Source organism: Triticum dicoccoides, chromosome 5A, assembly GCF_002162155.2.
Source record: "Triticum dicoccoides isolate Atlit2015 ecotype Zavitan chromosome 5A, WEW_v2.0, whole genome shotgun sequence".
Classification (NCBI taxonomy): domain Eukaryota; kingdom Viridiplantae; phylum Streptophyta; class Magnoliopsida; order Poales; family Poaceae; genus Triticum; species Triticum dicoccoides.
The window spans coordinates 114,342,776-114,356,478 of NC_041388.1; the positions used below are offsets into that span (position 1 = coordinate 114,342,776).

The 13,703-nt window shown below is 47.3% G+C and overlaps 2 protein-coding genes across 2 annotated transcripts; both read left to right on the forward strand.

Moving 5' to 3' along the window:
• Positions 1–2,599, forward strand: LOC119299898 (UNC93-like protein 3). The gene is made up of 9 exons (XM_037577020.1): positions 1–327; positions 416–643; positions 948–1,061; positions 1,171–1,215; positions 1,305–1,555; positions 1,663–1,753; positions 1,861–1,973; positions 2,086–2,209; positions 2,302–2,599. Exons 1-9 carry the CDS (start codon positions 145–147, stop codon positions 2,482–2,484), a joined length of 1,332 nt encoding a protein of 443 aa, XP_037432917.1. The 5' UTR covers positions 1–144; the 3' UTR covers positions 2,485–2,599.
• A 7,120-nt stretch (positions 2,600–9,719) lies between these two features.
• Positions 9,720–13,245, forward strand: LOC119299899 (GDSL esterase/lipase At5g33370-like). The gene is made up of 5 exons (XM_037577021.1): positions 9,720–10,049; positions 10,915–11,045; positions 11,500–11,736; positions 11,979–12,237; positions 12,798–13,245. The coding sequence occupies exons 1-5, from the start codon at positions 9,728–9,730 to the stop codon at positions 13,091–13,093; spliced, it is 1,245 nt and encodes a 414-aa protein (XP_037432918.1). The 5' UTR covers positions 9,720–9,727; the 3' UTR covers positions 13,094–13,245.
• Positions 13,246–13,703: the final 458 nt, after the last annotated feature.

A 13,703-nucleotide genomic window follows, 5' to 3' on the forward strand; every position in this document is an offset into this window, starting at 1 on the left:
AGCTAGCCAGGAGAGTTGTGCAAACACTTTGATGTTAATAAACTAAGCATATATTTCATCAGAAATAGAAGTAGAACTATTTGCTGTCTCTAGCTAGTATTTCGGCGTGGTTACACGGCGAGCGTAGCTAGCTGCCGGGTGGCAATGGGCTCCCGCCGCGACGACGAGGAGCAGGCAGCTGCCGTGCCCCTCCTAGCGGCGGCATACCCAACTCCGAGCGGCCTGAGACGGAGCCACGCCGGCGACGTTCACCTCCTGTCGGCCGCCTTCCTCTTCGTCTTCTCCGCCTACCTCCCCACGCAGAACCTGCAGAGCACACTCAACACCGTACGTACCTGACGTGTGTTCCGGTAGATCCAAAGCTGCTGTGAATCTTTGGGTCCATGACGTGTTCCGGTAATCCACGTACCTGCAGGAGGGCAACCTGGGCGCCGTGTCCATGGGGATCCTGTACGCCTCCTTCACCGTGTTCACGGCGACGGCGGCGGCCGTGGTGCGGTGGCTGGGGTCGAGGGGCGCGCTCGTCGTCGGCACCAGCGGCTACGCGCTCTTCATCCTCGCCAACCTCCTCCCAACGTGGTACACGATGGTGCCGGCTTCGGTCTACCTGGGTTTTACTTCATCCCTCATGTGGGTTGGCCAGGTACTTAGTTGACCACGGGCAGCATAGTACTTCTCTTTAGTCAATGGTCCACGTTTTACTTCATAAATCATGTGGATTATTTCCAACAGATTAAACCGCTTGGAACTTTTGATCATGTTCATGTATACCTTCTGTACATGAAAGAATAAAGTTGTTCATGCATTTTCATCAAATTTGGCAAGAACACTTGTTATAGTATATGATCGTGCATGATTTGACTTTTGGTGCCAAGAAAATACATTTCGGATGTGAATGGACCCTAGGAAATTTTGCTGACTAAGCGTCTTTACCTATTTCGTTTCAGGGCACATATCTCACGTCCGCTGCCTTCAGCCATGCGACAGAGAACAAGCTTCATTTGGGCCAAGTTTTGGGTCGATTCAACGGGGAATTCTGGGGAATGTTTGCAAGCACGCAGGTATGTATGTGTGTATTATATAAGTTCGCTACCTAGAGCACTAGCTTGGCAGAGAAATTTTGGTTGAAATGTATGATGTATATGTACTAAATTTCAATATATTTTGCAGGTCATTGGAAATTTGATCTCGCTCGTGGTGCTGGGAAATGACAAGGTATATAATTAGCACCTTAAATTGAATTTATTCATTCGCTACATGTATCCTTGTGTCATCGAACCGACGAACTTCTGAAACAACTGTAGGATGGAGGAGGTGCCAACAAGAAGAACCTCTTGTTCACTGTATTCCTCGGCTGCATGGTCATCGGCATCGTGCTGATGTGCCTGCTCTCCAGAAGAGATAAGAACAGAGGAGAATCAGACGGCCATGAACCCCAAGGACGTTCCTTTCTCCCTGACACGTCGGGATCTGCCGTCACGCCGCTCGCTGACCCGAGGATGCTCCTCCTCGCTCCTCTCCTCGCCTACTACGGCCTGCAAAAGGCGTTTGTATGGTGAGCAGATCAGTTCAACTCCACGAACATGCTAGCATCTCGTTTGGGTATGATCAGATCGAGCACAATATGTTATGAACAATGTTTGGTTTGGATTATGTAACCAGGGCTGTGTTCACCAAGAGTGTCGTGACCCCCGTTCTCGGGGTCGCCGGAGTCGGCGGGGCGATGGCAGTCTACGGCGCGGCCGGTGTCGTCGTAAGCGCCAAACCACCACCAAATCCGATGTATCTCAACTGACAATAAACCATGCTTTTTCGAGGTCTTGAGCTAACCTTGAGAGATTTCTTCCCACCGGATTACAGAGCTCGCTGGTCGCCGGCCGTCTGACCTCCGGCCTCCGTTCGTCCACGTTCATTGTGTCAACCGGAGCTGTTCTCCAGGCCGGGGTGCTGCTCTGGCTGCTCTTTCTCTACAGGTTAATTTCTTACACCAGAGGTTTTTAATTGTTTCTTTCAGATGCATATAGCTTGTCATCTGTCATTGCTGTGGTCATAATGTGCATGCATGTTCCTGGAATCTGGTTACAGTCCCATGGACGGTCTGCTCGGGTCAGCAGCTCCGCTGGTCGTCGGCGCCGTATGGGGCGTCGGAGATGGGATTCTGAACACGCAGTTGAGTGCGTTGATCGGCCTTCTCTTCGAGAACGACAAGGTACATATGTTCAGCTTGTGTCAATGATGCATTTTTTTCTCTGACCAAGCTGAAAAGTAGTACTCTAATATGTAATGCGTGCGTGCGTGCAGGAGGCGGCATTCGCGCTGGGGAAGATGTGGCAGGCGGCGGCGACGGCAGCGGTCTTCTTCCTGAGCCCCGGCGCCACGCTGCAGGGCATGCTCGCTGCGCTGGCCGCCGCGCTGGTCGTCGCCGTGGCGGCTTTCCTGTTCCTCTCACTCGTCATCGAGAGGTCGCACGCGCTGAAATTCTGACGCATGCACGGCTCCGCGGCTTTGTAAGTATCATAGGCGTGGAGGAGACAAACAGATAGAGATGTAAAACTAGGAGAATGTGTAGTTTTTGAAAAAGAAAGCTTTTTCCTTTTGATCTTTCTCGACAAAGGGTAAACTTTTATTAGCTCAAAATAGAGCATCGAAAAGATACTAACATAATTACGATGCACACATCTAACGTCAACATATACACAAAAAACACATGAGCAAATAGTAAAATCATATAAGATCAAAGCTAAGGAAATAATGAACACCCAAAGCAATCAGATCCGTGATCGGTAAACTACGACAATGATCATATCCGCATCAATCATCTCATGACATCATACGGACGACGAGATTCTCCAACAGCAATGCCTTCGGGGAGGGAATGACGCTCGAGCGTTGTCATCACCGGATCCAACCTCCCAAGGTCAGAATCTAGATTTTCGTCCTGAAGAACCAGTCCGAGCATATCCGAGCCATGCCTTCAACAAGGACACGATATAAAAATATCTTCATTGCCAGGTATAACCAACTCGTGTCAGATCTAGTCTTTCACCCCGAAGTTCGAGAGCAGGTGCTCAAGTAGCACCACCATCGACGTCTCTCATGTGTTGATGCCACCACTTTTCCGTGATCCCAACAGTTACATGCGATGTGTGTTCGCCGCCGCTGCACAACCATCCCTCTGCGCCAAGCCGTCATTCTAGTTTACATCTTCCTACTAAAGTCAACCACCGGATCTAGAAAGAAAAACCCTCAACGAGATCTTTCAATGGCCACCGCGCAGTCAGGCGCGCCGTTGTGCCTTCTGATTGGAAGCCACACATAGGCCTGCCTACCGCATTCGGCAAAACCTCCTTCGATGCCTCCCGATGTGTGACCATTGTGATCATCACTGTGATCAAATCCAAGGTGTCACCCCACTGCCATCCACCGCGAGTGCCTTTCCCGGCAGCAGACGGGCAGGAGGATGCATCGAGGAGAGGGTGTTGGAGGCGTTGGCATGAAATTCAGATGAGTAGGGCGGGATTTAGTAGCCGGAGAGCTCACCGGTCAACTGTGGGAGGCAGCCCGCGACTGCAGTTGGAGGAGCACCGACCACGACCAGGGCCGGTCCTGAGTTTTTGGGGGCCCGGGGCGAACCTAAAACTCGGGGCCCTTAATATACACATCATAGTAACATCAATGAATATACTTATATATAGCGTTACAAATAACATTTAACATTTAAATGCATCCAAAATCAGTATGATTATCCAGTAATTTATACTCTGAAATTACCTTAAAAAAATCTTCTAACACTCCTTGATGCAAAGTCACTTATGATGGGGTCGATGTCAATCTCATCCATTAATTTCTTCTCCATGCATAATGTAGCCAAACCATTTAATCTCTCTTGAGTTATTGTTGATCTCAAATAATTCTTCAATTATTTCAACTTTGAAAAGCTTTTTTTGGCCGATGTGGCCGTCACAGGGACAGTAAATAAGATGCAATAAGCAGATATATTGGTATAACTTCGAAAAGCTTCTTTCGGCCGATGAGTACTTCTCTCATATGCCCGAAAATTTCATCAACAGTAGCAAATTGTGCCTATGCATCTGATGAATTACCGAGCAACTTACTTTGTTCTCGCTGATGTTGGTCTCGACATTTTCTTCTTCCGAATTCCCATTAGTCTGTTGCTCTTCCCGAATGGCAACGATCACCTACTAGTCATCTGGGTTTATCAAAGCAGTGGAAGCACCAATATCACTCTTCTTGAAAAAATTGTGAATATGTGTGCGCTCTGATTGTATCAATTTATCCACTTCCTTCTTCCTTTTTCTTTTATGGCTACCAGATGAATTTGTCCAGTTGCTAGACGACATGATTAACACACACAATGCTGAAAACAAAACAGTTTGTTGCATCAATGATCAATCGTTGAACGGTGCCGGCTATGCAACCATAGAATTTATTGTATCAGCATTATATGAATATATACCTCGGTTCCTGAATCCTGACGATCGAACTTCAGTGCGTTTGCCTATAAAGCACGGCAGCAGTGTAGCGCTTGGAGTCTGCAGAGGATTGAGAGAAGATCAACTGAGCAAAGGCCAAAGGGGCGTGATGATGGATCCCCAGAATTGAAATCTGCCGCGTACATAACCGGATTATTAAGGAAATTACCAGGGGACGACTGAGAGGCTGGAATACATGTACGGCATCGAGCGTCGGCGGCCTAGGGCTGCGTCTGCGTGATGGAACAGAATAGGAAGGGAACCGTCAGAATCGGATCAATCGCTGATCCTTTTTTCACGCGATCCCTCTCCTTTTTTATGTGAACGAACCGCTGGCTGCCTCGCTCGCTAGCTTTTCCGAGGAAACAAATCGATCGATCAACCTGCTGCTCCCTACGCGCGTCTGCAGCATGGGCCATAGGGGGGCCCTGAATTTTGGGGGCCCGGGGCGGCCGCCCCCCTGCCCCTCCCCAGGGCCGGCCCTGACCACGACATCACAACTGTGCACCTGATGGGAGCAAGATCCACGTGGATCCAACCGCCATCTTGCCACCATCACCATTACCCAAAATTCTGGAGCATGTCCCTCACTGTCGGACCCTTGAGATTGATGTGGAGGACAAGCCATGGCTCCCTTGGCCTTCCCTTGTCGAGAGACGCGTTGGGAAATGGTCGCGCATGAAGGAATCCTGACGCTGCTGGCCGCCGACGGGCTTTACCCAGCGTCGAGTGTCGGCAGCGACGAGGGGCGTTGGTAGAGATTGTAGCACCGGCAGTGGGGAGGTGAGGCTCCCGCCCGTGTCGCCTCTGGGAGATTGTGTGGGGGCAGTAATGATTTTTCTTTTGACCTATGGTTTTTTTCGAGAAGGATCAGATCTATTATAAAAGTTCACCAAAGTACAAAGCATCTCAGACATAATAAAAATTACATCAAGATTTTGAGACCGCCGAGTGACCACTACCGCCGCCAAACAAGCCGCTGACGTGCCGTTGTTGCCGCTCCTCTATCGAAGCTGGCTTGACCTTATCAATGACAAATGGGAAGTCTTCGTGCATGTGCCCTGGAGGCGCAGTCATCATCGTTGAAACCTATATAGATCTGAAGCACCTGACACAAAATCTCGCCAAATGACAAGAAACCCTAACCTCGCTTTCTCAAGGAGATGGCAGGAATCTATGCCGGAGCTCCATCGACTACGTCCAGACGGACGAACTCTAGGAGGATCAAAGTTCGGAAGACAAACTCGAGGAAGAATCACCGCCATCTGCCCGAGCGTCGTACCTGCGGGGACTAAAAAAACCCTAACCTAAATTACTAGCAGGAGAAAAGGCACCGGGATTACCCCCCCCCCCCCAACGGGCATTGAAGCGGCAGGCAGAGGGAAGGCGAATTCACGGGCTCGTCGGTGAAGTCTGGAGGGGAGAGTTTTCCCAACCGCCTAGGGTTAGGTAAGAAAATTTCAAGGAAGTATGGCCTAGGGTTAGGACCCCCTAGAGACTTGACCTATAAATTAAGCAAGTCTGCAAATGCACTAAGTCCACGCAAAAAGTATTCCCTATGTTTCATATTAGATTTATCTTAAGATAAACTTAATCAAATTTATATTAAATATAACATCTATAATATCAAATAAATACAATATGGCAATGATCTTCATGAATATAATAGTATTGGATAGGTATATATTATGTGATGACTTAAGACAACCTAATACACAGAGTACAATATTATGATGTTCAACTTAAAATAGAAATGTGGCAATGGCATATGCGAAACATCAACAAGAAGATGATCGTCTCCAAAAGCTTGCACCATCTTTTAAACGAAAACCATGGGCACGTCCGGATTCGTAAGTATGAAATCAAAAATCAATTCGTATATGGCATTTCAGTTCCAGCAAGAGAACCAAGTATGGTAAACAGATCGCTTGGAGGTAGCAAAACGGTGAGAAAGAAAACAAAGAACCGTGTACAAAAAGAAATGAACTCAGGAGACGCCGGAAGGGCTCACCATCACCACCTCCGAGCATGTTGCTTGCTTTTCCTTATTTTTTAAACAAATGGTGAAAGCTTTGCCATATTTTATTGATTAAGAAGAGAGTAAAGTAATATGTACAAATGGTGGCCAACAAAAATGGATTACTCCCCCCGAATAAAATTAACGAGCACCGGCTACAACCCAAAGCGCCGCCTATTTGTTGACGTTGAAGAATATGATCGAGGTATGGTTGACACATTCTAGAAGGCTCATTCCGATTTCTCAAGTAACGAGCGTGAGGATTGATGTGCGGCAGCCTTCAAAGGAACGCCAGCCCGGGTGGTGACTGCTACCCACCAATCGTGAACCGAGTCAAAGTTTTGCCAATTCATAGGGTCAAGGCCATGACGGTCAAGAAAGTTCTTTTATCATGTTCTAAATTTTAACGGAGAAACCAACAATTGAAGAGAACATGAACCTACGTTTTTGGCTCCTTTTGCATAAATGGCAAAAACTATAATTAGGCTAACTCCTCGGAGCCACATGATCCGCGGTCCAAACATGATTTTGGTTGATGAGCCAAGCGAATACTTTGCACTTCGAAGTGCCCAAGGCTCCCAAATGGTAGACTCGAACATGGAGGATGTAGTACCAATGAGTTTAGCCTGATAAGCAGATGAGGTGGAGTAGCACAGTTCAGCCATGAGTTCCAAATGATGGTGTCACCGTTCTCGGTCTTTGTTGTCTGCAGGAATGATCACCGCTCCTTGATCCGGAGCGAGAGGGCGGTGGGCTCTCTCCGACAACAACTTGGTGCACGCAAGTGCTTTTCTGTGGAGCATGATGTCGTTCTTGTCAGTGCCCTTGAGTGCCTTTTTGTTGGGTTCTGGCTACTCATGTGCTCATGCTCTCTGTCGAGTTTGTGGCGTCCTATAGGGCACTTGTGCTTTTCTCTGCATAGCCCTCTCTGTTGGTATTTATCTCATTGATATGCTTTGTGAGAAGATTTCATTATCACCTTGTATGAGTTCGAGCGTAAGGCTTTATATTTATAAAACGGGGATGGGAACGATTTCAAAAACTAGGGATGACCCCCTCCCTATCCTAACTTCTACCATGCGCAAATGCTAGAAAAAACAAGTACTAATAGCACATTTTAATTAAATAAAAATAAAAAATATGTATGATTTTAGGTTCTCATTTGTTGTGAAAAAATGAAAAAAAGTTAAGCTTTATTTCTAAAACCCAAAAATAGTATATAAACAAACTATGTTTTGTCATGCTGGCGGTAGCTGGTCCACCTCCACACCTCGTCCCTTTGCCAGATTCAAAGCTCACGTCTGGTGATGCCCGATGCCACCCTTTGGGGAAGGTGTGGCCCCATCCCCCTTCCTAGTTCTGACCATCGTTTTGTCTGCCTCATCTCCGAATCATGATCTAGCAGTTATGGGTTGCTAAGGCTCGGGCCAAGGCAAAATCCCTCCTTAGATTGCTGATGCTGACAGCGACGAACTCACGGATGTAGTTCTACCTTCTTGCAGGCGTTGTCAGGGCCTTTATTTGCACCCTCTTCGAGCTTAGAGGAAAGTCCAGGTACCGTTCTTCCAACCGGATGGCCACCACGTCGTTTCCCTTCTCAAGGCGACATCTTGCTCGCTCGCGATGTCGCTCGTGTTGGTTGTGTTTTATCATCTATCCGTGCCGAGCATCCCTTGCTCTCTATGTCATATGTTGTACCTTTCTTTGAACTCATTTTAATTCTTTTTTGTTCTGTTTTAGGGAACTTTTTTTTGTTTTTTTAGACACACTTTTTTTTGTTGAGGCAACAATGCCGTGAGTGCTCAAGTGGGCCTCCAAGCCCAATTACTCTTGTCTTTTTTTCTGGTAAGATCTTCTCGTCTTGGCACAGGGTCCCGCATAAACAGGGAGCAACTAGTTAACGAGCGCTTCTTCGGGAGCCTCGCAACAATCAGCGCCACTTGGCGCGCTCTCAGCCATTCGCCACGTATCGCGCTCTGGACGCTTCTTTCGGATTTTGTTTGTTTTTTTCGCACGCGTTTTTGGCTTTTTAAACGGCTTTTTTCTGGGTTTTTTTGACGTTTTGGTTTCCCCCCGGTCTTTCTTATCTTTTTGATCAAAAAAAATTTGCGTGAAAAAAATGCGTTTTTTTATTTTCCTTTCGCGAAAGTCACGTTTTTTCTTCCGCGAGAGGCACGGTTGTGCTTTAGCGAGAGTTACGCCCGTGCGTTTCGGAACCGAAAGAAAAACGTGTTTTCTGTTTTTTTTTCGCGACAGTCACGGTTTTGTTTTAGCGAGAGGCACGGTTGTGCTTTTGCGAGAGTCACGACCGTGCCTTTCGAAAAAGGGAAAAACAAAACGTGTTTTCTGTTTTTTTTGTGAGAGTCACGGTTTTGCTTCCGCGAGAGGCACTGTTGTGCTTTCGCGAAAGTCACGACCGTGCCTATAAAAAAGGAAAGAGAAAAACAAAAGACGTTTTTTTTGTCTTTTTTCTTTCGTGAGAGTCACGGTTTTGCTTCCGCGAGAGGCACGGTTGTGCTTTCGCGAAAGACACGGCCGTGCCTCTAGAAAAGGGAAAAAATATGCGTTTTTTGTTTTTTTTTCATTCGCGAGAGTCACGGTTTTGCTTTCGCGAGAGGCACGGTCGTGCCTTCGCGAGAGTCACGGCCGTGCCTCTCGGAAACGAAAAAACGCGTTTTCTGTTTTTTTTTTCTTTCATGAGAGTTACGGTTTTACTTTCACGAGAGGCACGGTTGTGATTTCGCGAGAGGCACGGACGTGCATCTTTCAGAAAGGGAAAAAACCATGCTCCCGGTTCGATTTTTTCGCCCAGTTTTTTTCGTGAAAAAAAATCGTCAAAACCTATCAACATGAGATCTAGTTTTGAAGATCTCGACGAGAGGAATCCAATGGTGAAAACGGTTCGAGATTTAGACGTACGGTTTAAAAGATAAAACATTTTGAATAAACAAATCTACGAAAAAAGGAAAACTCTCATATTGCGACAAGTGGCGCGCTGCATGTGCGTCACTTGTCACGATCCGAAAAAGTGAAGTGTTCTTTGCAACGAGTACTTATTAAATTTCGGCATAAACATGTGCACAGAATTGCACTGTCCCTACCACAAGTGCGCATGGCTTACGTCAGTCAGCCGCATTACGTGTCTACTCCTCCACCACAAAGGCATGTCGACAGGGCAACGACTCACATTAATTAATCAACATGATGATGTGTAGGCATGGAGCTACCCTCAGCTGATGATCAGCTAGTGCTCAGTCACCGCCCGATCCATCGGTCTACCTGTACGATGAGGAAGATGTCCACGGTTGCGGGCGCTGCTTTGTTGCTAGCCGCCGCGGTCGTCTGCTCCTCGGCGGACGGCGAGAGAGTCCCCGCGGTGTACGTGTTCGGCGACTCCCTCGTGGACGTCGGCAACAACGACTTCCTGCCGCCGCCGGCGCCCAGGGCGGGTTTCCCCTGCGGCGTCGACCTGCCGCGCGCGATCCCCGGCGGACGGACCGGGAGGTTCACCAACGGCTACAACCTGGCCGACATCATCGGTGAGTCTGAAGCTAATTTTAGTTGCGCGGACCTTGTGCACTCGCTGTGCCTATGCTTCACACTGCTGTTAGCCCACAGATCTTAAGCTAATTTAGTCTGATCCGGTTCCTCACAATCCTTGTGCCGATTTAGATGAACTACCGTAGTTGCCAAGCTGCTTGAGATGATGCACATTAAACGATGCCTTCAAATTTTTTGAGTGCCAGTCCCCTCAAATCTTTGCGAAAACAGACCATTGTTCTTTTTTCTTATCTGCTGATCAAGGCAAGGGCGCAGAAAGAATTAGACAGGAAAATTACAAACAGGGCCTCACATAAAGCGGTGGGCACTATAATTTACGAAAAGGTGCTCATATAAACAGAAAATTACATATACATCCTGGATTCTTGCAAAGAGGACCCTGATCACAGATGATCAGGAATGGAACCAATCTCGCGAAACCACTTTGTCTGATGAGACCTCCACAGTAGAATATGCAATGGACTCCACCCTAAACCAGCACTGCCTCTAACTCTGCCATCATGTCCGGGAGGCATAAACTTGACCGCTCTTCGGCCATAGAATACAACGGCTCATCGGAGGAGACCGCCCTTGGAACATCACATGGGCATCGTAGCTCCTCCAAAATCATTGTTGTTGATGCGCACGGTTCCCATTTGTAGCACCCAGATCTCAATACAAATGTGCATGATATTCATTATGATACTTCCCACTACAAGAGGTCTAAAAACAATTCACTTGAAATGCTGCATACTGTCTTTCCGATGTTGCAGTTATTATCATTTTATTTAGAAATTCTATGTGTTTATTTCCATTCCAATTTGGTAATACTAATACATACGTTACTTATGTATATATACACAGCACAACGGGTGGGGTTTGACATGAGCCCGTTAGCTTACCTCTCCTTGACGCCGCAAGCGAGCCTCGACCTCCTGAGCGGCCGCGTTGGGGCCAATTATGCTTCTGGTGGATCAGGAATCCTTGACGATACTGTATGTGTGTACAAATGTACATAATTTAGAACCTGCACTTACTTCGCTCGAGTCACCATCCACACACAGTATGATTTTGCCCAATCAACACCTCTTATTTCTGCACATATCTTAGTTCGTTATGTTTATCAGCAGTGCAAATTAGACCCTGAAGTCTGAAGAGGGTGACTACTTGTTGTGAATTAAGCTTGATTGACTTTTACTATCTTGGTTCAAGATAGATGATGTGCTATAAAGCATGCAGTAAAGCTTCTCTAACTTTGACATTCAAATGTAAAAATATTATTGTGACTTGTCAAATGGAAACAATATCATCAGGATTTTCATAAAAATATGTTATAATTCTCAAATTTTAATTTTATTTCTGACATATTGGTATGAACCAAATTAACTGCATTTTGGAGAATGTGTCCATGTTTTCAGTTGCATGTGGCCTCTGCCTTACAAAATGTAGGGGAACGGCACGATCACGCTCCGAGAACAGATTAAGATGTTTGCGGACACCAAGGCGACCATGATCGAGGCCAACAAGCTGGGAAATAATAGGGTCAATCGCTTGCTGTCCCAGTCCCTATTCCTCATCAGCACTGCAGGCAACGACTTCTTGGCGTTTGGCGACGGTAGGGCAACCAGAAGTGATGCATCAGCCTACATCGCCAAAATGGTCACCACCTACCTCAAGCACATCAAGGTAGGTTCATGTGAGCAACAGGAGGTTAAAAATCTTGTCTCGTATTACGGGAGATCTCAGTGACATTTGAGTTCAGATAAACCTTATCAGTATATCCATCTCAATGTCAAGGATGTTATCTTGACTTGACTGTTTTCATAACATTTTGCCAGAATACCAAAAGAACCACACATGTTTAAATGAAATCTCTTTGACCCTCATAATTTCGAACGCACGGATGCACACGCACGATATGTGAGCAGGAGTTGTACAGGCTGGGGGCACGGAGGCTAGGACTGCTGGACGCGCTACCCATCGGATGCTTGCCGGGCTGCAGAACTTCCTTTGGACACGATGGCGCGTGTGACGCCGTTGCCAACTCTCTGGCACGGCGGTTCAACGCCCTACTCCGGCTTGAAATGGCCAGCGCCACGGCAGCTTCGATGCCATGCATGGAGTACTCCATCGCCAGCATCTACGGCATCTTCTCCGACATGATCACCAACCTGGAGCTGGACAACGGTTAGCTCTCTTTGCATGACTCTCGATGCAACAATAGTCAATTTGTTTCTTCAAAATTTCTTTTACAAGGTATCCGCAACCAAAATTATATTGTAAAATGTTAAGATATTCCTATCAACCAACTATCCCAAAAGACCGATCTGATAGGAAGAAGAGATATAATATACTTAACACCCCCCCTTCACATCCGGCGTGGATATGGAATGATCAACAGTTCAACACCTCCCCCACACACCCGACGTGGGCGTGGATAAATGATTGGGGAAAATGCAGGGACTGAGACTTGAACCGAAACCTGGCTCATACCATGTTAAGATATTCCTATCAATCAACTATCCCAATCTAATAGGAAGAGGAGATATAATATAGTTAACATAAAATAGAATGAAAACATTCGGCTAATCTGTACACGGTTACCTCTGAGGCACCAATCGATTACTGGAACACTGGATCGTTCACGATCTCTGTGGAAGTCAAAATGCTTGATGTAATACTTCTGCATTCCAAACGGCGCGCGTCCGATTGTTCTTACCTAATGAACTGTTGGATCGTATCATCAGGACTGCAGGAGGCGACTAGCGCGTGCTGCGGAGGAGGGAGGCTCAACGCGGAGATCGACTGCTCGGCGAGCTCGAACCTTTGCACCGACCGCGACGGCTACGTGTTCTGGGACAAGGTCCACGGGACGCAGGCCGCCTACCAGCGAGCCGTTGCCGCCATGTTCGACGGCGCGGGGGTGACAAAGTTCACGGAGCCCGTCAGCTTCGGGCAGTTGATCACCGGGAAACAGCCAGCGCCGGTTGCCGTGTTAGATAAACCGGAGCGTCCGTACGTGGGTCTGGAGGCTGAGATCTAGCCAAGGGAAGGGAACTCGGAGGATTCTTTTGCAGTGTTCGGTGCAGTACATCATCAACTCCTCTGTTGAGCCATCGATGTCATTCCTGCCATCGAAATTAAGATGGAACGCTACTCCCTTATGTTCGTGCGTCCAAACTACCCCTTGCCTCATGTTCCCTCCCTTATGTCTCATGCATTAACTTAATCAAATCGTACTAAAACCTTAATTAAATAAATCAAAACTTTTCTGGTCTTCCTTTACACATATTCAAATCAAATCCATGGTCGAGGACTGAGGCAGGGTGACTCCACCGCCTATGCTTTTTGTCCCCGCCATTGACCCTCTGCAGCAGCAGATCCTCTATGTTGCCATGGAACATGACTTTTTACACAAGATTAGAGGGAGGGTGACCCTTATATGCTGATGACGCAGCCATCTTGGTCACTCCTACCACACAAGACATTGACCACCTCCGGAGCCATTCTCGGCTCCTTTGACGAGGTCACCAGGCTTGCCACAAACTTTCAGAAGAGCTCTCTCGTCCCCATCCGTTGCGGTTGCGGGTACTTAAATCTAGACAAAATCCTTGGTGACGTTACGGCCATGCGACATCCTTCCCTCTGAAGTA